The sequence below is a fragment of the Rhizophagus irregularis genome, chromosome 13 (genome assembly GCF_026210795.1).
Source record: "Rhizophagus irregularis chromosome 13, complete sequence".
Taxonomy (NCBI): domain Eukaryota; kingdom Fungi; phylum Glomeromycota; class Glomeromycetes; order Glomerales; family Glomeraceae; genus Rhizophagus; species Rhizophagus irregularis.
In genome coordinates this window covers 2,786,241-2,809,620 of record NC_089441.1, presented here as the reverse complement: position 1 = coordinate 2,809,620, position 23,380 = coordinate 2,786,241, and the positions used below count along the sequence as shown (strand labels likewise).

The 23,380-nt window shown below is 26.5% G+C and overlaps 6 protein-coding genes across 6 annotated transcripts; 4 read left to right on the top strand and 2 right to left on the bottom strand.

Annotated features, from left to right (window-relative positions):
• Nucleotides 1-8,266: 8,266 nt before the first annotated feature.
• OCT59_005188 (uncharacterized protein) lies at nt 8,267-8,647 on the top strand (the record flags this gene model as incomplete). The annotated part of the gene is made up of 3 exons (XM_066138211.1): nt 8,267-8,364; nt 8,440-8,501; nt 8,580-8,647. The coding sequence occupies 3 exons, from the start codon at nt 8,267-8,269 to the stop codon at nt 8,645-8,647; spliced, it is 228 nt and encodes a 75-aa protein (XP_065997378.1).
• A 372-nt stretch (nt 8,648-9,019) lies between these two features.
• On the top strand, nt 9,020-9,277 carry OCT59_005187 (uncharacterized protein; the record flags this gene model as incomplete). Its single annotated transcript, XM_066138210.1, has 1 exon — nt 9,020-9,277. The coding sequence occupies one exon, from the start codon at nt 9,020-9,022 to the stop codon at nt 9,275-9,277; it is 258 nt and encodes an 85-aa protein (XP_065997377.1).
• Nucleotides 9,278-13,902: 4,625 nt separating this feature from the next.
• Nucleotides 13,903-14,515, top strand: OCT59_005186 (uncharacterized protein; the record flags this gene model as incomplete). The annotated part of the gene is made up of 3 exons (XM_025311319.2): nt 13,903-13,908; nt 13,983-14,123; nt 14,288-14,515. 3 exons carry the CDS (start codon nt 13,903-13,905, stop codon nt 14,513-14,515), a joined length of 375 nt encoding a protein of 124 aa, XP_025173027.2.
• Nucleotides 14,516-15,140: 625 nt separating this feature from the next.
• On the bottom strand, nt 15,141-15,914 carry OCT59_005185 (uncharacterized protein; the record flags this gene model as incomplete). The annotated part of the gene is made up of 3 exons (XM_025311320.1): nt 15,141-15,482; nt 15,547-15,777; nt 15,858-15,914. 3 exons carry the CDS (start codon nt 15,912-15,914, stop codon nt 15,141-15,143), a joined length of 630 nt encoding a protein of 209 aa, XP_025173028.1.
• Nucleotides 15,915-15,968: 54 nt separating this feature from the next.
• On the bottom strand, nt 15,969-16,683 carry OCT59_005184 (uncharacterized protein; the record flags this gene model as incomplete). The annotated part of the gene is made up of 3 exons (XM_066138209.1): nt 15,969-16,144; nt 16,224-16,445; nt 16,566-16,683. The coding sequence occupies 3 exons, from the start codon at nt 16,681-16,683 to the stop codon at nt 15,969-15,971; spliced, it is 516 nt and encodes a 171-aa protein (XP_065997376.1).
• Nucleotides 16,684-22,832: 6,149 nt separating this feature from the next.
• Nucleotides 22,833-23,286, top strand: OCT59_005183 (uncharacterized protein; the record flags this gene model as incomplete). Its single annotated transcript, XM_066138208.1, has 2 exons — nt 22,833-22,970; nt 23,182-23,286. The coding sequence occupies 2 exons, from the start codon at nt 22,833-22,835 to the stop codon at nt 23,284-23,286; spliced, it is 243 nt and encodes an 80-aa protein (XP_065997375.1).
• Between the last annotated feature and the right edge of the window lie 94 nt (nt 23,287-23,380).

Below are 23,380 nucleotides of genomic sequence, written 5' to 3'. Positions count from 1 at the left end.
CAGTGACAATTGTATAGTATTCATATTTAATTTGTATCATATTACATAATAAATATCACAATGTAATATTAAATAATTATTAGATAATTATTAAATTATTTTTATATTGACAATTCATGTTAATAAAGACAATTTAATAATTTATCTAAAAGTACCCAAAATTAAACATCTCATAGTAAAAAAAGGATTGAATAGTACAGTATTTTATTTAACTAAAGTGCTAAAATTATATTATAAAGTTTGAAAAAAAATAAATATAAATACAGCCAATTTCCTCTATAATTACTTCCGTTATAGTTACATTCTATTATATAGTTACACCAATTGAATGTTCAAAACACTTTATTATTAAAATCTATTCTATATAGTCACAATCTATCTATAGTTACTATCACTAAGGTTGCTTGTCTAAACCTCTTCAAAATCCTACGATTAGTTTCGTCAAAATTTTACTATAAATTTATTATAGTTTTAGCAAAGTTTCAGCAGTTTCGGCATTTATAATAAGTTTTGGCAGTTTCGCCTTTCTCCAAAGTTTCACCAGTTTTTTAATATAACTTTAATATAGTTTCAGCAGAATTTCGCTTTTCGGCGAAACGCCATCTTACCTAAACCCCTAGGTTTCGGCAAGCAACCTTAACTATCACATCTATCTTCAAAAATCTTATATTAAAAAGAATTGTTTATAATCACAATTATATAAAGAATATATTAAATAACTTAGCATCTAATAATTGTACAAAGATGTACCATACTAACCATAGCTTATTAGAATCGTCTCACTGAGACAAATCGAATCGGTAATTTTATCCTTTTACTTTCATAGTAAGCATACGTAGACCTTTTATCTCTTTTGGTTGATTATTAGGTCAGTATCCTATCATCCCTAAGGAAGAATATACTACTGCTGAGTCTTAATTTCTCAGGTAAACAGAACTTTATATAAGCCATCAAGTCATTTTAGGCTGATCTGAAGCTAGGAATACGCCAGGACCCTGAAGAATACATATACAACTCAGATCCAGACCCAAAATATTAATATAACTTTATACGTCTAATTTTATTAGAAGCTTTATACAAAATCATCACATAAGTTCAAATTTTATTATAAATTATACAATTATAAATCTGAGTTTATATAAAAAAAAATTTTTAAAGAAAAATTTCAAATAAATTTTATTGAAAAATTCCACTAGTTGAAAAAGGACAATTCAGCCTAAATTTGACCAGGTCGAATATAGGTCGAATGATGATCTAACCTGTGTCAAATTGAGGTCGAATTTTCGGGCGCATTTAGGGTGCCAATCGTCTCAAATTCGGAAAGAAAATTCGGCCATCATTACACTACCATTTGACCTAAATTTGACTAGGTTGAATTTAGGTCTAATAGTGGCGTCAAATTGAGGCGCAGTTCGGATGATTATCGACACAAAATTTTAAGTCTCAATATTTATTTATTAATTTAGTTTCAATTTCAAATTTATTAATTTATTAAAACACTTAAATATACAGTACATGTATATTAGCATCTATCTAATATATAATAATTATACACAATTTCACAATCACATGATCGCATCTTTGAAAAAAACGAATGTTAAAAGTCATCTCACTATAACTAAAGAAAAAAAATAAAGTCCAAGTTCGATCTGAAATAAAAATTTGGAAAAACAAAACTTTAAAAACTATCATCCAGGATAAGGAAGCCGAAACTACAAAAAAAAACAATAAAAAAATTAATTAATAATAAAAAAAAAATTTTTTAGAAAAAGTTTTTAAGTGAAAAACTTACCAATTCGATCCGGGAAGTGCGAAACTGTTGATTTCTACAAATTATAAGATAAAAAAAATTAATAAAAAAAATCAAAATTAATAATAAAAAAAAAAAACTTCCCAATTCCAAGACGCCTGATCTACACATCCTACTAAAGAAATCTACCGAAGCTGAAGAAAATTTCAAGGAAACGTCCTACAAAAGTAAGAGATAGAGGAATGGCAGGGAAAAACAAAAAAGGAGAGGGAAGGGTGAGAGGGGAAGAGAGAAAGAAGGTTTCGGAGATGATTAAGTGATATAGCATTGTAATGTAAATAAATTATATTATAATAGATTTCATATCCATTTTCTTGATAAACAACATATCAAATAAAAATACTCCTGACGCTCCGTTTATCATAGATAGTCTAAGCGATGGTTGTGTTTGTCCCTGGCGCATGCAGTAGATGGACGAACATCTGCAATCAAAGACTTTGATTTTCTTCACTTGGGCTGCCAATAACCGTTCTAAGGTATGCCAATAAAAAAAAATAGTCACCCATCGAAAGTAATATATTCGATTCAGAAGTTGCAGCACTTTCATTTCTTTCGCCTTTATCATCCTTTTTGAATGCGTATGATACAATAATTGGTTTATTCAAAATTGCCCGTTCATTGCATCAATTGCCGCATCTGAGAATCGAAATTATAATATGAAATAAACCCATACCCTTTACTATTACCGGTATCGGGATCTCATGCAATCTAAATTAAATATTTTGACTTAATAAAATTAAATATGTAAAATAAATTTGATATTTGATTATTATATTAATACCTTGGGAGTTGGGAGTCCGTACGATAACACCAAAAGCGCACGCATGAACGTATTGAGGATATTTCAAATACGACTGAATCTCCACTTCACGTTTTAGTTGTTCTATCATAATATTTTCTCGAAACTCTTTTTAAATATTACTTGATAGCAACAATTTTCTTGTTTTTTCTCTTGCAATATAAACACGACCAAAACGCCCTTCACCAAGAGGGTTCCCACACACTCTAGACTCTATTCTTTTTGAAGCGTGACTAAGAATCTGTGATTTTGTTGATTTGCCGCAGCTTCATCATAAATTGATAATTCAGATTTTTGGCCGTGTTTAATAGAACTCGAGACTTTTCCAGATTTGACAATTAACTTCTGTTGATTATCTGGTTTGCCTAATAATAATATGACGAAGCATCAATGCTACACAGCAAACAATAAAACCAAACTAACTTCTCAATTAGGTTCTTCTTCTCCAACAAATGTTTCCGCTTACTTTATTGACACGAATAGGTTTTTCATATAATAACATAATCTGCATCATCTTCACTCATACTCACAAAATCCATCAGAAGCCCACCCGAGACCTAAAAAAAGAACGGTTAGTAAACCGTTCTATAATTATAAAAAAAAAACAAAAATACAACCAAGATTCGTATTTACTTACGAATCTTGGTTCTTCCATTCGTTGGAGACACCCGAAACCTAAAAAAAGAAAATGAACAGTTAGTAACCGTTCACAATCTTAAAAAAAAAAGAAAAACAACCAAGATTCGTACTTACTTACGAATCTTGGTCCCTCCATTCGTCAGAAGCCCACTGAAACCTATAAAAAAAATAAGAACGGTTAGTGAACCGTTACACTTTATTAAAAAAAATGAAAAAAAAATAAGATTCGTAATACTTATGACGAATCTTAGTTCTTTCGGCTTGCTTAATAGTATCCTACAAAAAGAAGAGAAACGTTAGAACGTTTCTTAATTACAATAAACACACCAATACACCCGCTAACCTACTTCCCATTTACCTCTATTCCCGATCACCATCCCAAAAGAAGAGACCGTTCCTAAAGAAATAAGAATAAGGTAAGTAAAAAACAATAATAAAATTTTTTTTAAAAAAAACCGAATATACTAACCTTCCACATTTTTCACATTCTTAGTCACAAAATCGTTCCAAGAGGCCGTTCCTAATGCATTCCGAAAAAAAAAGAAAAGTTAATAATGTTTATTAGAATATTAAACTTCGGAGCCAATTTCCTAAAAAAAAAATAAAATATAATAAACTTTATAAAAGTTTTTTAAAAAAGTGAAAGAAGGAACAAGGGAAAGGGGAAGGACGAAGAAAAAGGGAAGGACAAAGAAAAAAGCATGAAGGAAAGTTTAAATTAAACTTTTAATCGTGCTTAATTACATGGTACACGAGTGATACGCGACGCGACGTGATCAACACATTACATATTTTTTTATAATATGCTATTCGACCATAATTCAACAATGTCGAATATATACTTAGGTCGAATTTTTTTTGAATTTGGTCGAATATAGGCCAAATTTTATTAAGGTCGAATTTTATTATTTTGACTAGTGTTCTAACAAATACTTAAAAAATTTCTTTAAAAATAATTATTAAAAAATAACTTAAATAAAATTTTTAAACAAAATTGCATGTTAAAATTTTAAATACCTTATAGATATTAATGCCCAATATGTATAATATAATAAGTTTTATGCAAAAATTTGGACGTATACTACAAAATAAAAGAAAATACATTTTGTTATGTATTTCACCACTTAGTGATTGTAAAAAGATGAAACACAGCTCATTGGATTCATCTTGACAAGACGAATCAAATGGTAGTAGTTTCGTGTTTTTAGGTGTGATAGGTGTTGAGCTATACCACACATCGGCACTTTGTATTTCATCTACTGTGCATTTTTACATTTTATCACATAATTTGGCATTTATTGTACCTAGAAATATGAACTACCACCATTCAACTCATCATATTGAGACAAATCTAACAAGCTGTGTTTTATTTCTCTATGATCACTGGATGCCGAGATATGTAATAAAATGTATTTTTTTTAATTTTATAAATGAATTTTAAAAAAATTTCATCATTTTTATTAAAAAAATGTTTTTAAACGAACCTCTAAAAACTTCTCAAACAAAAAACAATTTCTATTAAAAAATATTTCAAGTGTTTTTTAAAATAAATAAAAAAACTCTTTATTAAAAAATATTTTAAAAATTTCTTAAAACAAAAAATAAAAAAAATAAAAAATTTTAAACGTATATAAAAAAAATTTTAATATCTGTTATACAAAATGAAATCTTATTTATAGTAAAAAATCATTATTGTTATACAAATAAAAATCTGACTTTTTGCGTAACTGCTATTTGGTTATACAATTTCAAACATATGACTTATTAAGAAATTACATAGTAAGTTTATACAAAATTAGATCTCAGTATTATATGTATTCTTTGGATCCTAATACGTCACCTACTCATAATACTCAATTTATTTTATAACCCTTAAAGATTGAGCACTACTTTTATAAAGGATTTTTGATAGGTAATATTAACTATTTAGTACCCTTCCATATAAAGATGGTTATCAGTTCTACCGGTCCTACTCAGTCCTAGGACTGCCAGTCTTAAGACGGACCATGGTCTTTTAGTCTTTTCGATCTTGCTGTTAATTCAGGCTGAACTTATAGTGCCAGCCAGAATTACAAGTTAGTATAACACAAAAAATTTTGTGTTACAATGACAGAACCAGTAAAAAATTTTTTGCCTGGTGGCTAAACTATTTATCCAGGATCACGTGATTGCCATATTTGGTAATTCCAGCCAACACTACGTATCTGATCAGAATTAAATTCAGACTGAAAGCACACTGTTCTACACGAGACGGACTGGTCTGTCTTTTTAAGGCAGGTGACCAGTAAGCATCGCGATCTTCTACGACTGGCGACCATCTTTACTTCCATACCATTATTTTAAGTACGAAATTTCATTTAAAAATCACTACAGCTTGCAATTACCCAATACTGATAGTACAGATGTGAACCTCAAATAGTATACTTTATAGTGACTACTTGAACAGTAAGTAGCAGGTGTCTGTCCAGAATTACCTCTTAACAACTACTAGGGATCACCAACTAGGATCCAAAAAGTAGGAAATCGAATCTCATAACTATGCTACTTATTCTATGCACAAACACTTTGGTTGGCCTAAGACCTAACAGAATGTTAAACTACTACAAAGACATTATACTTTCAGACCACCTAGACAGGAAGTCCTCCCCAAGGTATAGTAGTAACCTCAAGGATAGGACTGCATACATGCCAATGGCCTTATAGAGAATGTTAGAAGTTTTATCCTTTTATTTTGCTATTAGTTTATGATTAGGCTTTTTTTTACCTCTTATGAAGTATTATTAGGCCAGTATAAGGATGTAGTATATAATTAGTTATTACTACTTTGTGTTAAGGTAGTAAAGATTGCAACCTATTACTACCTTAAGTCTAAAAAGTGTTGTATTAAGGTAGTAATATTACGGCTATAAGGTAATATTGTAATACTATTGTAATATATTGATTTTCTGATCTACACTGTACATATTTAAATATAAACGTATGCACTGATTTACTATACCATTACACATTATGTGTTTCTTTTTTTACTTGTTTTACATCACTTTACTTGTTTTATTTATTAAGCACTACTTTAAAGTTTAAGCTAATGGAAGAACCCTCTTAATCACAAGGTGATATAGTAATTTTTAGTGATAATGAAATAAATAACCCAAAGGAAAAAAATTCTGGATATTCTTTTACAGATATTTGGCAATATATAAAGAGAGGTAAAAGCCGTGGTAATGATCATTATGAAGCAACATGTAGTTTTTGTAATAAAAAATGGAGTAGAGGAAAACCAGCTAGTCTTAGAGCACATATTGCAAATCATTGTACTGCTACAAATATATCAGCTGATGTACGATCATATTTTATCCAAGTTGTAGCAAATGAAAATGAAAACAAAAGAAAATATTATTCATCTGATAATGAAGCTAAAAGTTATCAAAATGCATTTAAAAAACAAAAAATAATGAAAAATAAAAAAAATAAAGCTTCTGCTTGTCCTGCTAAAATTAACAATCACTTTCAGAAAAAGGAAAAATTAAATAGTAATTGGATTAATGAAATTGATTGTGGACTTGTATGAGCGTTCATCTACTGCGGTATTTCATTTTGGATCATAGAAAATCCCTTGATAATTAACTTATTGAAAAGTTTAAATGCAAATTATAATCTACCATCTCATATACGTTTAACAGAAATTCTTTTGGAAACTGAAGTTGCTAAAGTAAATGCTAAAGTTGATCAAATTATTGAAAGAAATGAAATTTTACTATAGGTAAGTATTTTATAATGAATATTATATATATATTAAATTAAATAATTATCTTATTTATTTAAACAATTATTTTTTAGCAATCAATGGATGGACAGACCCTAAACAACAATCTATTTGGATTTTATGTTAATAACACCATCACACAAAGAATATTTATATTCTTTGCAAAATTTCAGTTCAGAACATCATACAACTGAATTTTTAACAAATAAGATTGATAAAATGATCCAAAAAATTGGACCAAAAAAAATTGGAGCAATTGTTTCAGATAATGCTGCCAATATTTCGGCAGCTAGAAAAGCAATTTCTTTGAAATATCCCAATATTATGAATTTAAGGTGCATTGCGCACTGTTTTAATCTTATTTCTCAAGATATTATTAAAATTCCTTTTGCCGAAAAATTACTTTATCGCTGCAATATAGTTGACACATTTTTTAAAGCATCGCATATTGCAGCATCATTACTACGTGATACTATAAAAAAAAATATCGAAGGTGGTACGCTTAAAACTTTTGTAAAAACCCAGTAGACTACCACATATAACTGTATTAATTCAGTTTTAATATGCAAAAAAGTGTTTAATTATGTAAGTTTTATCCTTCTCATTTTTTTTCATCTCTTTGTCCTTAATTTTTTTTTGTCGCCTCTTTGTTTTTTTCATTTTTTCAATTTTTTTTGTTTTTTTTTGTTCTTCATTTTTTTTTGTCCTCTCTCGTTTTTTTCATTTCTTCATTTTTTTCGTTCCTCTTTTATTTTTTTTTTGTTTTCCTTCATTTTTTTTCGTCCTCCCTTTGTTTTTTTTCATAACCTCTTCATTTTTTTTCTTTTTTTTTATTCTCCTTTGTTTTTTTTCGTCTTCCCTTCATTTTTTTTTGTTCCTTCATTTTTTTTTGTTTTTTTTTTTTGTTCTTCATTTTTTTTCATTTTTCCTTATTTTTTTTTCATTTTTCCTTATATTTTTTATTTTTCTTATTTTTTCTTATTTTTTTTCGTTTTCCTTAGTATTGTTTTTTCATTTTTCCTTTATTTTTATTTTAATATTTACTTAAATTTTATTTATTAAAAAAATTAATTAAATTATTACATTTATATAGATACTTGAAAACAACTGTAGTGAAATTAATAATTTTATTGTTGTTCAAATTTTAATGGCATGAAGATTTTATGATGACCTTCAAGTTTTAAGTAATACTTTGTTACCTATTAAAAACGCAATTTTAAGTTTAGAAAGCAAAAAAACAACATTAGTTAACTGTATGGTACATTTATTTCATATTGCAGCAATTGTAAAAAATACTAGTACTGTAGATTATAAAGCATTTCGTCAGGCTTGTATTAATATCTTTAACAAAAGGTATTTGATATTTTTTATTAAAATCATGTTGAGTTGATTTAACAACTGAAACACTAAATTTTTTATATATTATAGATATAAAGAATTTAATGATCTGCAATATTTGTTGGCATTTTTCTTACATCCAGCATGGAAAGGTAATATTTTTATTACAAAATTAGGTCTATTTTATGTAATATCATATTAACTTTATTATTATTAAATATTATTTATAGATGGCAGAGTTAAAGATGAAATGTTTTTACAATTAAGCACCGCTGCAGCTACACTTTGGAAATTTTGAAGACATAAGCAAAAATCATGTAAAGATCTTTTAGAACAATTAAAGGCATAAAAACTCAAAAAAGCTTCTTATAATACTGAATTTTTTAGCACCTCTTCTGAATCACTTATTGACTAGTGGTTAACTATTTTTGATGGTAATAATCAATTACAACGACTTGCAACTAAACTTTTTAGTATTTCTTTATATTCAGCAAGTTGTGAGCGCCAATTTTCTTCATTTGGCTGGTTTTTTGGTAATCGTCGGTAAAGATTAAATCTTGAAACAGTAGAATCATTAGGAAAGGTACATCAGTATATTTTAAGTAATGCAAAAAAGGAATTAAGTTATATTAAAACTTATGAAGAAGATTACATTAGAAATTTAGTGAGTATGACAACTGTTAATAATGATGATGAATATGATGATTTGCCAGATGATTCTGATTTAACTGATTTAAATGATGAAGAAGGATCTGATGCTAATTTATCTCAAAATACTAATGCTATTACTCAATTAGATATTGAAGAAACAGTTGATTTATTACCATGGGTAGTAATAGATCTTACATTTATTTCTCAATGTACCAGATTTTTTAGTGATGATGATGGTGAATCTGATTTTGATGTTGCAGATCTAGTAAAAAAATAATGAAATATTAATAATTGATTAATAATTGTTATAGTATAGGTTTTAATTAAAATAATAATAAAAAATCATAAATTTAGTATTGTAATTGCTGTAATTACAATAATGTATTATAAATACTACTTGTGTTGTAATTACTACTTATGTTGTAAATACTACTTGTGTTGTAATTACAACACTATGTCATAAATAACACTTGTGTTATAATTACAACAAAAGTGTTGCATATGCTAAGTAATAGTTGCAACTGATACGGTCACCCCGACATCACATATATAACTCATAACTGATCTGCATGAATTTAAGTACTTTTTGCTTCTGCTAAAATAGACCTAATTTGCTAAAAATCAAATTATTACATTCAAATCTATACTAATTTGCTAAAACTCAAAATATGAGTTAATAATCTTTTCTTTTATTATCAATAAAAAAATAAATGATTAATATAAATTAAACTGCCAATTTTTATAATTAAAATATGTAGATTATAGATAAAATAATAATTAATAAAAATAATAAATTAAATAAATAATTATTAAAAAATAAAATGTTGCGAAACTAAATGGACGGTTTTTGGCCCGCATTATGCTTAATTTTGGTCAGAATTATACTTAATTTTGGCCAAAATATAACCTGGACTCTGAAACTAATATTTTTAAAAATATTATTTATAAAGTTTAAAAAAAAGGATAAGTTAAATTTAAAAAAAAGTACCAATTTGCTCAAATATAAAATATGACTTTGTAAAATCAATACAATTTGCTAAAACTCATAATTATGACTATTAATTAATTTTCAATCAATTTGCTCTATCTAAAATTATGAGTTTAACTTAATTTTGATTGAATTTGCTAAAACTCAATATATGTGATGTCAGGGGTCCTGTTGCAACTTTACAACCTTCTAAAAATAATTACATACGACATCCTTATGCCAGTATCCTATCATCCCTAAGGGTAACTATACCACTAAGTACTTAATTCTTCAAGTAGACAGAAGTCACAGAATCTTATATAAAAACATTTTCCATTAAGCTACACTACTTACTTAAAAGTTTAGGACCACCCTATATTTTGCAATTTTATAATAATTAAATGTATTTATTCAACTTAAAATATTTTAATTAAAATTTAATAGTAATATTTAACATTAAATGTACATTTTTTTATATTTTTTTATATTATAAATATAAATATAAATTTGAGTAAATTACCAGTCTACTTTCATAATTAACAATTAATAAAAATTTGACTGTAAATAAAATTGTTAAGAAAATAATTTTAATAAAACTACATCAGATTCAATTTCTCCTAGTTAAGAGGATCAAAATAAGCTAAAGTTTGTTAAAACCGGTGCAGTAGATAAGGAGAAATTGATTGCTAAATATTGACATTTTAGGATATTTTACATATATAAAATGATCTACATTTAATTTTTATATATAAATGATTAGTTATCAACAGTCAATTTCTCCTTATCTACTGCACCAATTTCAACAAACTTTAGCTTATTTTAATCCTCTTAACTAGGAGAAATTAAATCTGATGTAGTTTTATTAAAATTATTTTTCTTAACAATTTTATTTACAGTCAAATTTTTATTAATTGTTAATTATGAAAGTAGACTGGTAATTTACTCAAATTTATATTTATATTTATAATATAAAAAAATATAAAAAAATATACATTTAATGTTAAATATTACTATTAAATTTTAATTAAAATATTTTAAGTTGAATAAATACATTTAATTATCATAAAATTGCAAATATAGGGTGGTCCTAAACTTTTGAGTAAGTAGTGTACTTTTAAGGCTAATCTGAAACTAGAAATACGCCACCTACTTATAGTATTCTGAACAGATCGAATCAGATCAGATTTGAGATGAATCCGATCTGATCTGAATTCAGATCAAAAAAAGTTGGATTTGATCTGATCCAAATTCAGATCAAAAATAATTGGATTCGATCTGATCTAAATCCGAAATAAGCTTGATTCGATTCGGTTTGAATTCAATTCAGATAAAACTGATCCAGTCTGAATCCGATCTGAATCAGAAGTTAAAAAAATGTTTCGCAATATTTTTTTAAAGATTTATTTAATAAAAAACATTGCGAAACATTTTTTATTTTAATTTAAACGAAAAAAACTGTTGCGAAATGGTTTTTTAAATTGTTTTAATATAAACTGTTGCAAAACGGTTTATTTAATTAAAAAGAATTGTTTCGCAACAGTTTTTTAAAATATTTTAATATAAACCATTGCAAAATGGTTTATTTAACTAAAAAGAACCATTTCACAATAGTTTTTTAAATTATTTTAATATAAACCGTTGCGAAACAGTTTTTTAAATTATTTTAATATAAACCGTTGCGAAACAGTTTTTTAAATTATTTTAATATAAACCGTTGCGAAACAGTTTTTTAAATCATTTTAATATAAACTGTTGCGAAATGGTTTATTTAACTAAAAAGAACCATTTCGCAACGGTTTTTTAAATTGTTTTAGTATAAACTGTTGTGAAATGGTTTATTTAGCTAAAAAGAACCATTTTGCAACAGTTTTTTTTAATGATTTTAATTTAATGTAAACTGTTGCGAAACGGTTTATTTAATTAAAAAGAACCATTGCGAAATGGTTTATTTAACTAAAAAGAACTATTTTGCAACGGTTTATTTAATTAAAAGAACCATTTCGCAACGGTTTATTTAATTAAAAAGAACTGTTTCGCAACAGTTTATTTAATTAAAAAGAACCATTTCGCAACGGTTTTTTAAAATATTTTAATATAAACCGTTGTGAAATAGTTTATTTAATTAAAAAGAACTATTTCGCGACAGTTTTTTTAATGATTTTAATGTAAACCGTTTTGCAACAGTTTATTTAACTAAAAAAAATTGTTTTGTAACAGTTTATTTAACTAAAAAAAACCGTTTTGCAACAGTTTATTTAACTAAAAAAACCCGTTTTGCAACAGTTTATTCAACTAAAAAAAAAACGTTTTGCAACAGTTTATTTAACTAAAAAAAACCGTTTTGCAACAGTTTATTTAACTAAAAAAAACCGTTTTGCAACAGCTTATTTAACTAAAAAAAACCGTTTTGCAACAGTTTATTTAACTAAAAAAACCGTTTTGCAACAGCTTATTTAACTAAAAAAACCGTTTTGCAACAGCTTATTTAACTAAAAAAACCGTTTTGCAACAGCTTATTTAACTAAAAAAACCGTTTTGCAACAGCTTATTTAACTAAAAAAACCGTTTTGCAACAGCTTATTTAACTAAAAAAACCGTTTTGCAACAGCTTATTTAACTAAAAAAACCGTTTTGCAACAGCTTATTTAACTAAAAAAACCGTTTTGCAACAGCTTATTTAACTAAAAAAACCGTTTTGCAACAGCTTATTTAACTAAAAAAACCGTTTTGCAACAGCTTATTTAACTAAAAAAACTGTTTTGCAACGGTTTTTTTAACGATTTTAATATAAACCGTTGCAAAACGGTTTATTTAATTAAAAAGGACCATTTTGCAACAGTTTTTTAAAATATTTTAATATAAACCATTGCAAAACAGTTTATTTAACTAAAAAAACCATTTCACAACGGTTTTTTTAATGATTTTAATAAGATTGCTTGCCGAAACCTAGGGGTTTAGGCAAGATGGCGTTTCGCCGAAAAGCGAAATTCTGCCGAAACTATATTAAAGTTATATTAAAAAACTGGCGAAACTTTGGAGAAAGGTGAAACTGCCAAAATTTATTATAAATGCTGAAACTGCCGAAACTCTGCTGAAACTATAATAAATCTATAGTAAAATTTTGACGAAACTAATCGTAGGATTTTGAAGAGGTTTAGACAAACAACCTTAGATTTTAATATAAACTGTTGCGAAATAGTTTATTTAATTGAAAAGAACCGTTTCACAACGGTTTTTTAAAACATTTTGATATAAACCATTGCAAAATGGTTTATTTAACTAAAAAGAACCATTTCACAACAGTTTTTTAAACAGTTTATTTAACTAAAAAGAACCGTTGCGCAACGGTTTTTAAATTGTTTTAATATAAACCGTTGCAAAATGGTTTATTTAATTAAAAAGAACTGTTGCGAAACAGTTTATTTAATTAAAAAGAACCGTTGCGAAACGGTTTATTTATTGCCGTTTTCAAAATGGTATATGCAATGCTGATCATCAAATAAAAAAAATTTTTAAATTTTTGCCGAATATTTTAAATTTCATAAATTAAACGCGTCTTTTTTGGTGAATATTTAAGATTATTCAGCAATATTTGTATTGTTACGTTTGTTTACGGCTTCTTGTTGAGTTTTAGGCCAAGTTATTGTGTACTATTTGATGTTTTTTTCGCTTAAAGTTCGCGATTTTTTAGAGATTTTTCAATTTTAAAAGATTTTCATATTTTATTTCTAATGGCTCGTTCTTTCAGCGAAGACCTGAAGTGGAGAGTTGTTTATCTTTATCATGATGGTCATAGACGAAAAAAAATTGCTGAGTTATTATATATAAGTAAAGCCACTGTTGATAAAGTTCTGCAAATATATGTACAATGGGGAACTGTAGTGAATCCTTGGCAAAAACTACCATGATGCCATAAAACACTAACTAGAAATGAAATGAAGGTAATTGTGAATGAGAAAAGAATATAATGCATCTTTTTTGTATCTTTATATTACTAATTACATTGTCAATTTAGATACTACAAGAATTAGTTAAAGATAAAGTAGATTGGTATTTAGATGAATTAGTAAGAGAACTTGAATTACAAACAGGAAAACTAATTTCAATCCCAACTCTTTGGAGATCTTTAGTTTATTGTGGAATTAGCAGGAAAAAGGTATATTTTAATCCTTAGATTTCCTTCTAGTTTATGTTATATTTATTTATTTGGGTTTTATTGCAATTTATTTTATACAGTTACATCGAACAGCTTATGAATGAAATGAACTTCTCAGAAGTACTTTTATTGCAAAAGTTGGACGCAATTATAAACCTGAACAGCTTATATTTATGGATGAAGCTGCTAAAGATGAACGCTCTTTATCTCGTGGGTATGGATATTCTCTTAAAAATATATTTGCTACTAAAAAAAATGTATTTGTACGAGGAATACGATATACAATATTACCTGCTTTATCTTTACAAGGTATTATTGCAGTGGATATAATGGAAGGTAATTGTACAAAAGAAAAATTTAGGGAATTTGTTATTTCAAATGTGGTATGTTGAATTTTAAGTTTAATCTACTATTTGTTAATATTATCACTACAATTGTAATAACCGATTGTTTTTTTTATGTTAGGTACCTCAAATGAATGCATATCCTAATGAACAAAGTGTTCTTGTACTTGATAATGCACGAATTCATCATGATGACGATCTTATAGATTATATTGAAGCATTTGGTGGTCGTGTTGAATTTTTGCCTCCTTATTCTCCTGACTTTAACCCTATTGAAACCTGTTTTTCTGTTATAAAGTCATTTTTAAAAAGATATAGAGATTTTGTTAATTCATGTAGTGATTCTAAATATCCTCTTTTAATAGCATGTTCTCAAATTACTCCATTAATAGCTGAGTCATTTTTCAAAAGTTCAATTTATATGTAGTATAAATTTATAGACAAAAATTTATAAATTTTTTTGAATATTACAAAAAATAAAATTTGATTATTATATGAAAAAAATTTGCAGAGTTTTTATTATTATTTGTTACACAATAAGAAAATTGATTAAAAGATTAGATTATTTATAAGATTTTGCCACAGCCCTGAATGCTTTACGCCATCCTATTTTATTTACACCTAATTAATCGAATTCTATATCTGTAAGATCACAAATTTGACTAACAGAAATTCATTCTTCTTTAAAAATATCTTTAAATTTCGTAGTAAACTCTTCATTACCATCTAATGATTCGTCTAATTTAATAAAAAATTCATCAAGAGATGGAACTGATTGTCTTGGATAAGATAATACATTTGATGGTGAATTTGGTGAATTATTTGTAGTTGGATTTTGCATAAAAGAAAACATTTGAGGTGAAATAGCAAAAAAAAATGGTGTATTAAAATTTGAATTTGAAGCTATAGGCATTGAAGTTGTAGATGGAGTTGTAGATGTAAATGTTTTAACGCTATTAGATTGTGAAAAAATAGGTAAATTAGGCATTTGTGTATTATCTGTAGTTCCTCGAATCTAAAAATAAATAATATTAATTAAAGTTTTATTCAATAATTGATCATAGAAAGTGAAAAATTACAATTTCCTTAGTCCAGCATTGGAGATGCATTGCAGTAAGCTTTATATGTCTTCCATTATCAACAAAGCATGCATCATGTTGGTCACATTTATATTGTTTTCTTAATTCCTGAATTATACGTCCTTCTTGTTGTAAAATTTCAGAAAAATTATCTACTTTTGGAATTTCCTTCCTTTTCTTTTTTTGCAAATCAATGTTCTCATCTTCTGAATCTTCAGAATATAAATTTTCCTAAAAAATTTTAAAGATGATACAATTATTTTACATAGCTACATTTGTAAAAACATGTTATAATTGAATAGTTAGTATACCTTTCGTCCTCTTTGCTTTTTCTTTTTATCATTTTTTAAAGACATTATAACTGCCATATTTGTATTCTTTTCTGTTAATTTTTTGTAATCCAAAAGAAATTTTTTATAATCTTACAAATCAACTAGTTGCGTCCCAGCTCCTATAGCTTTTTCTGATTTAAATGATACTAAATAATCCGGATGCATGATATTTTTATTACCAGTTAGTTTTTTAACACAAAGGTGAATATCTGCAAGAATATCATCTAATGATGATACTTCTATTTCCATCCATTTAGATGGTAATGCTGGACCGGTAAAAGGTTTTATAATTAGGTTAAAAGATATCACTTGTTCTGCATCTGAATAAATGATCTGATTTTTCACTTATTTCAATATTATCGTTATCTTTGTCATCAGATTCATTCAAATCAATACTATTGCTTCTTGTTTGAGCTGGCTTATCATCTTCTGAGCTATTTCTATTTGAATCAAATTCTAAGCTTATCTTGCATGGAGTAGAAGACTTTGAATTAGTATTGGACTTTTTTCTTTGAAAAGCGCTATTGCATGCAAGACAAAAAGAAAATTTGAAGGTTGTAGTGATATCTAAAGAATAACCAAATCGAGTTATGCTTTCTTGAATATATTCACGTTGTTTCAGTGGTAAAGTAGGTTTTGAAATTCGAGTAAATGCAATTTTTACTTGTTCCGTTCAGTTTTTTGTACTTGGTTTGATAGTTTTATCACATGTACACATTTTTTTCTGAATACTGAATTCAACTCCACAGTAAAGGCATTTTTTGCAACTAAGACAAGTGCCAATGAGGTATTCTTGAAAGGTCATTATGAACTTTAAAACGTAAAAAGAAGCAAAACGCGTCTTTGAATTATTATAGACGCGAACTATAATAATTTTATGATTAAAAATCGATAAATTTTTATTGGCTAAGTTTTTTGTTTGATCACATGATGTCGATCATTTGAATAATCACAATCAAAATCGAATTTTTTACATGCATACTGATTGCATACACCATTTTAAAAATGGCGATAATTAAAAAGAACCGTTGCGAAATAGTTTATTTAATTAAAAAGAACCATTTCACAACGGTTTATTTAATTAAAAAGAACTATTTCGCAACAGTTTTTTAAAATATTTTAATATAAACTATTGCGAAATGGTTTATTTAACTAAAAAAAACTGTTGTGCACCAGTTTTTTAAATTGTTTTAATATAAACCGTTGCGAAATGGTTTATTTAACTAAAATGAACTGTTTCGCAACAGTTTGTAATTGTCTTAATAAAAAACGTTGCGCAAAATATTTTTTATTTTTTAAGATTCAGATCTGATCCAGATTCGATCCAAATCTGTTTGAATCTGATTCAATCTGATCCGATTTGAATAAATAGCTGATCTAATCCGATTCGATCTGAAACAAATCAAATTTTTTTGATTCAGATCGAATCACGGATCATAAAAAAGCTGATCTGATCCGATCCATTTCAGATCAGATCCGCGGATACGAATCAGATCAGATTTTTTTTGGAACACTACCTACTTATCTTTATACCCATTGCATGATACTAGTATTCAATTATTATTTAATGACCTTACTAATAAATACTTACTGTCATGGAGAACTTTCTACAGGTAACATCAACTATTTAGTACCCTTCCATAGTACCTAGTGTTGCGATCTGTTAATCTGTCAATTCATCAATCCGCAGATTTATCTGATTTGAAACCCATCTGGATCATCTATGAATCTGTTTTTTGCTCATCCAGATCAATCCGTTATCTGTTACCTCTATGTTTTAACAGATTGGATCTGAATCATTTTGATTGTACATATAACTTTCTCATCTGAATTAAATCCAGATTTTCATCCAGATCATCCATTTATTTTCAGACTGAATTGAACAAATGATGAATTCATCCAGATCGTAACATTATCCATACCACTATTTTAGATACGAAGTCTCACTCAAAGGCCACTACAGTCCACAATTACCCAACAACGATAATACAGTTTTTTACCTCAAATAATATACTTTGTAATGACTACTTAGATAGGTATCAATCACTAGGAATCACCAATTAGGACCCAAAGAGTAGGGAATCGAATTCCATAACCATGAACTATCTGTTTTGTGCATAAACACCTTGGTTGATCTAAGACCTAATAGAAGGTCAAACTACCACAAAGATATTGCATCTTTAGCTTTATCATTTAAGACAACCATTTAGTCCCTAAAGATTCCAAACGGTATCATGAAGTGACTATTTGAATAGGAAGTTCCTCCAAGGTATAGTAGTGACCTTAAAGACAAGACTGTGCACATGCCCTATAAAAAATATTTTTGCTAAAATATACTTAAAATAAACTTAAAATTTTATTTTATATTTAAAATATATTTAAAATTTTATTTTATATTTAAAATATATTTAAAATTTTATTTTATACTTAAAATATACTAAAATAGGCAAAAATTAAATATCATTTAAGTATAATTTAAGTATATAATAATATACTTAAATATTCTTATTTTAAATATCCTTAAAATATACTGAAATAGGCAAAATTTAAATGTAAATTAAATATATTTTAAGTATATATTAAATACAATTTAATTCAAATTTTGCGAAAATTCAATTTTCAGTATATTTTAAGTATAAAATAAGAAAATTAAGTATATTTTAAAGAAAATTAAGTATATTTTAAAGAAAATTAAGTATATTTTAAAGAAAATTAAGTATATTTTAAAGAAAATTAAGTATATTTTAAAGAAAATTAAATATATTTTAAAGAAAATTAAATATATTTTAAATGTAATATTTTTTTTTATAGAGATGCCAATAGCCTCTTAGGGAACGTTAGAAGGATATTATAACCCTTTGTTAAAATATACAACTTAACTGTACACACTAATTCACGATGATGCAGTCTAATAGGATCCTGCTTACTTATAAGATAGGTCACCCCAAGCCTAAAGTAAAAATCATATATAAAATTCTTTGCAGTTTCTACTATAAAAGGAAATTTTATGTTACATTGTTATGATTTTTTTCCTTTTAGCTAATTAACCAATAGAATTTAAGAAAAAAGTAAGGTAAAAACTATCAGTAAAGGGCCAATTTTCTACAATGACCTTTATTATAAGTAAGCAGGGTTCTAGTCTAATTATACTAATCCCTGTACCTTCACGCTATTGATGGTAGCATCTGCAATAAAATTTATTTTAATTTCTGTAATTAGTAGAACTGAATTTGTGTTAGTATTCCGCATGAATTGATTTATAACACTAGAGCTCTATACGGGTTAGGTCAGGTTGGATTACCTGGTTAACCTGAACTGAAATTTTTTTTCTGATCAGGTTAGGTCATGTAAACCGTTCTGACTTAACCTGACCAACTTGATTTGAAAGTATTCAGGTCACTTCAAGTAACTCAGGTTACCTGAAGTTTTATTATTATACTGAATATTTCAAGTAAAAAAACGTTTTGTAATGTTTTTTTTATTAATTATACAAAAAACGTCAGGTTCAAGAGTTCCAGTATTTTACTTTTTATTTTATATATAAAAATGCCAAAACTATTAATTTTGGCATTTTTTTCGATTTTACATGTAAAAATACTGGAATTATTAGTTCTGGCATTTTTCTTTTTAATTTTACATGTAATTATATAAAACGTCAGAATTATTAGTTTTGGCATTTTTCTTTATAATTTTACATGTAAAAATGCCAAAACTATTAGTTTCAGCATTTTTTTTTTAATTTTACATATAAAAATGCCAGAATCATTAGTTTTGGCATTTTTTATTTTGATTTTATGTAAAAATGCTAAAACTGATTGTTTCAGTATTTTTTTGATTTTACATGTAAAACCGCCAGAATTATTAGTTCCAGCATTTTTTTTTTTGATTTTACATGTAAAAATGCTGAAATTGATAGTTTTGATAGTTTTGGCATTTTTTTTCAATTTTATATATAAAAACGCCAGTATCATTAGTTTCAGCATTTTTCTTTTTAATTTTACATCTAAAAATGCTAAAACTATTAGTTTTGGTATTTTTTTATTTTACATGTAAAAATGCCAGAATCATTAGTTCCAGCATTTTTCTTTTTGATTTTACATTTAAAAACGCTAAAACTATTAGTTTCAGTATTTTTTTTCAATTTTACATGTAAAAATACTGGAATTATTAGTTCTGGTGTTTTTCTTTTTGATTTTATATGTAAAAATGCCAAAACTAATAGTTTTAGCATTTTTTTTTTAATTTACATGTAAAAATGCTAGAATCATTAATTTTGGTATTTTTCCTTTTGATTTTACATGTAAAATTACTGAAACTATTAGTTTTAGCATTTTTTTCAATTTTACATATAAAAATGCCAGAATCATTAGTTCTGGCATTTTTTTTTGATTTTACATGTAAAAATACCAAAACTATTAGTTTCAGCATTTTTTTTTCGATTTTACATGTAAAAATGCCAGAATTATTAGTTCTAGCAGTTTTTCTTTTGATTTTATATACAAAACCGCCAGAACTATTAGTTTTGGTATTTTTTAATTTATTTGACCCAAATATATGTTGGGTCAACAGGTTGGATCAGGTACTGACTAGTACTAATCTGACCAGTGTCAGGTCATGAATTTGATAACTTGACCTGAATATTTCAGATCAACCTGTCGGGTTATCCAATCTTTCAGATTAAGTTGCGAAGCTTTACATGACATGGTATGACCCTGATTGTTCCTGAATAATAAAAATGTATTTTGCAAATAACTTTTGATCTAGTGGTTTGATTTTGATAATCCTTTTTTATTTTGATCAGGATAATAAGACCTATCGATTAAAAAAAAGATCATTGAAATTGGATTACTAGATTCTGAGATAATAATTTTTGGAGGTCAAATCAAATCCAAATCGAATCGAATTTCAGAGAAGAAATTTGATTTGTACGTAACACTATCTGCGACCTTATCATACTCAGGCTATATGAAGAAGTGCCGCTTTAACAACTGCACTAAAGTGATCAACCCCTAGTTTTATTTTTTTACTTTTTTATTTTGCTATTAGTTTACGGCCAGGTCTTCCTTTACCTCTTTTTGAGATATCATTGGGTTAGTATCCTATTATCCTCAAGAGGTCATCTATATTACTGAGTATTTTATAAATTCCTCAAATAGACAGTAATTGTGGTAAAAAACATTCCCATCAGGCTACTTTTAAGGCTGATCTAAAGCTAGAAATATGCCGCCTACTCATCTTTAAACTCATTGCATGATACTGGTAAGTTTTATCCTTTTGCTGTGCAAACAGTCCTATGACTTTATCTTTTATTATATTTTAACTTCAAAAATTTTACAAGAAAATCAATAAATCTGACTTTATGTAGGCAAAATTTTTAAAGAATCTACTGAATTTAAAATTACTGTTAATCATAGTATTTAGCTTGTTACTTATTTTAACAATTCAAATCATAAATACTTTATTGGACATTTATGAAATCAGCAAATGAAACATATAAAAAACATATTGCAATATCTGTTCCAAAAGAGACATGATGGAATATATAGTCTTTATAATATATATATTAGTCTTTTAAAAACTCAACAAGTAATAAGCATATTTAAATAATTTAATAATTAATTAAAAATTAGCAATAGATATAAACTTAATTCTAATTTTTTTTATTAGATTCTAACTATTAATTTTAAATTACCAATTGTTGAAATACATTGTCAGCAAGGAGAAACACCAACTTTATCACGTGAAATATTTGAGATTATTAACTTTTCTATATTCTAGGATCAAATTATGCTTATTAATAAAATTCTTGATCTATCTGCTATATTGTAAATTACTTAATTTACTATAATATGATAAGATGCGTTTTTTTCTGATAGTATATAATATGAATTATTTGGTTCAATTTTAGTTGAATTATTCAGATTACACACTTGCTAAGCAAATTTTTAGATAATTGGAAAAATGTTAGAAAGATTAGGAATAATCACTCCTATTACTATCTTATTTGTTATATCCTGAATACTGAATGAATCAATTTAAATTTAATAATACAATTTCTAGTGTCAATTATTCAGCATTTGAAAAGTGGCTAATGTACTATTATTGTACATGATCTGAAAAAAAACCAAAATGTATACTCTATGAATTTAATGATTTCTGGCTAGCTAAATATCCATTTGATCTTGAAGCTTATAGACAATTTGATAATAACATTTGGTGTTATTGGTACTATATTAGTGTTTCTACAAATGAATTGGATTTTGTAGCTTGTAAAATTTTTAATATATGTATAAATGCTTCTATAAAAAGGCTTTAGAGCTGCATGGAGTTTTTACAAACAAACTGGTGTAATAGATTAATGATATATTTTATATTTATATTTTATTAAAAACATATATATTCTAACATTAATTTTTTAATATATAGTCATCTAAAGCTGCAAATTAAGAGCTGAAATTACATATGCCCATCATTTTCATAATAATCCATTATCTATTAAACCTACATTAGATATTAATAATGCAAATGAAACTGATATTAATCAACATTTCAATAATATAAATGGTTTGGAAAATATTAGAGATAATAGTTCAGCTGCTAATTTAGAAATTAATTTTGAACCAATAGAAGATAATTTAGATGATGAAATTACAACTACACTAGCGTTATCCCAAAAAAAGTACTGGTGGCCGGCATTATGCAGAATTATGCATAGTCATATGAATAGTGTAGTGACATATAACATGTGACGAATAAGTTTTTATCAACTCGAAAAAAACCAAGTCCTTCAGATAAATATAAATAATAAAAACACTGAGAAGTGTGACAGATGCGATGATTTTTAAAAAGTCATATGACCAGTGCTTTTTTTTTTGGGTAATGCTAGGCTAGATTGAAATTACTGAACCCTAGCTAGAAAATGATTTTAATAAATATCTTCAAGGTTGGGCTGAAATGCTAAAGAACGAGAAAAATGCTGAGCTTGATGAAGAAACTGAAGAACAAAGTAATACACCAATAGGTGATGTTACTCATCCTGCTAATGATATTAGTGCTAAATGGAATTTGTTAACACTCTTTAATAATATAAATGTAAATTTACCATTCTAATAATTGATGTAAATTAATTTGCTGTGTCTTTGATGTTAATTCTGCAAAATAATAAATAATTAATTGTTATTTTACATTTAAACATAAATATACTAATTATTAATCAATAATCATTATTTTAAATATAAACTTTTATTTAAATCATAAATAAAATAATCATGTGATTTATATATAATATCTGTAATATATCCAGGACATAAAAAGTACAGGACACAAACAGGAACTGTCCAATTCCGGCTGTCCCATGTCCATATCTGTATCTCATAATAACACTGATTATAGTAATACTTATAATTAATGTAATTAATAATTCTTATTATAGGAGATGTAAATTAGATAAAAAAAGGGTATATTCATTAGTATCTTATAGAAAATGTAATAAAAACCTTATT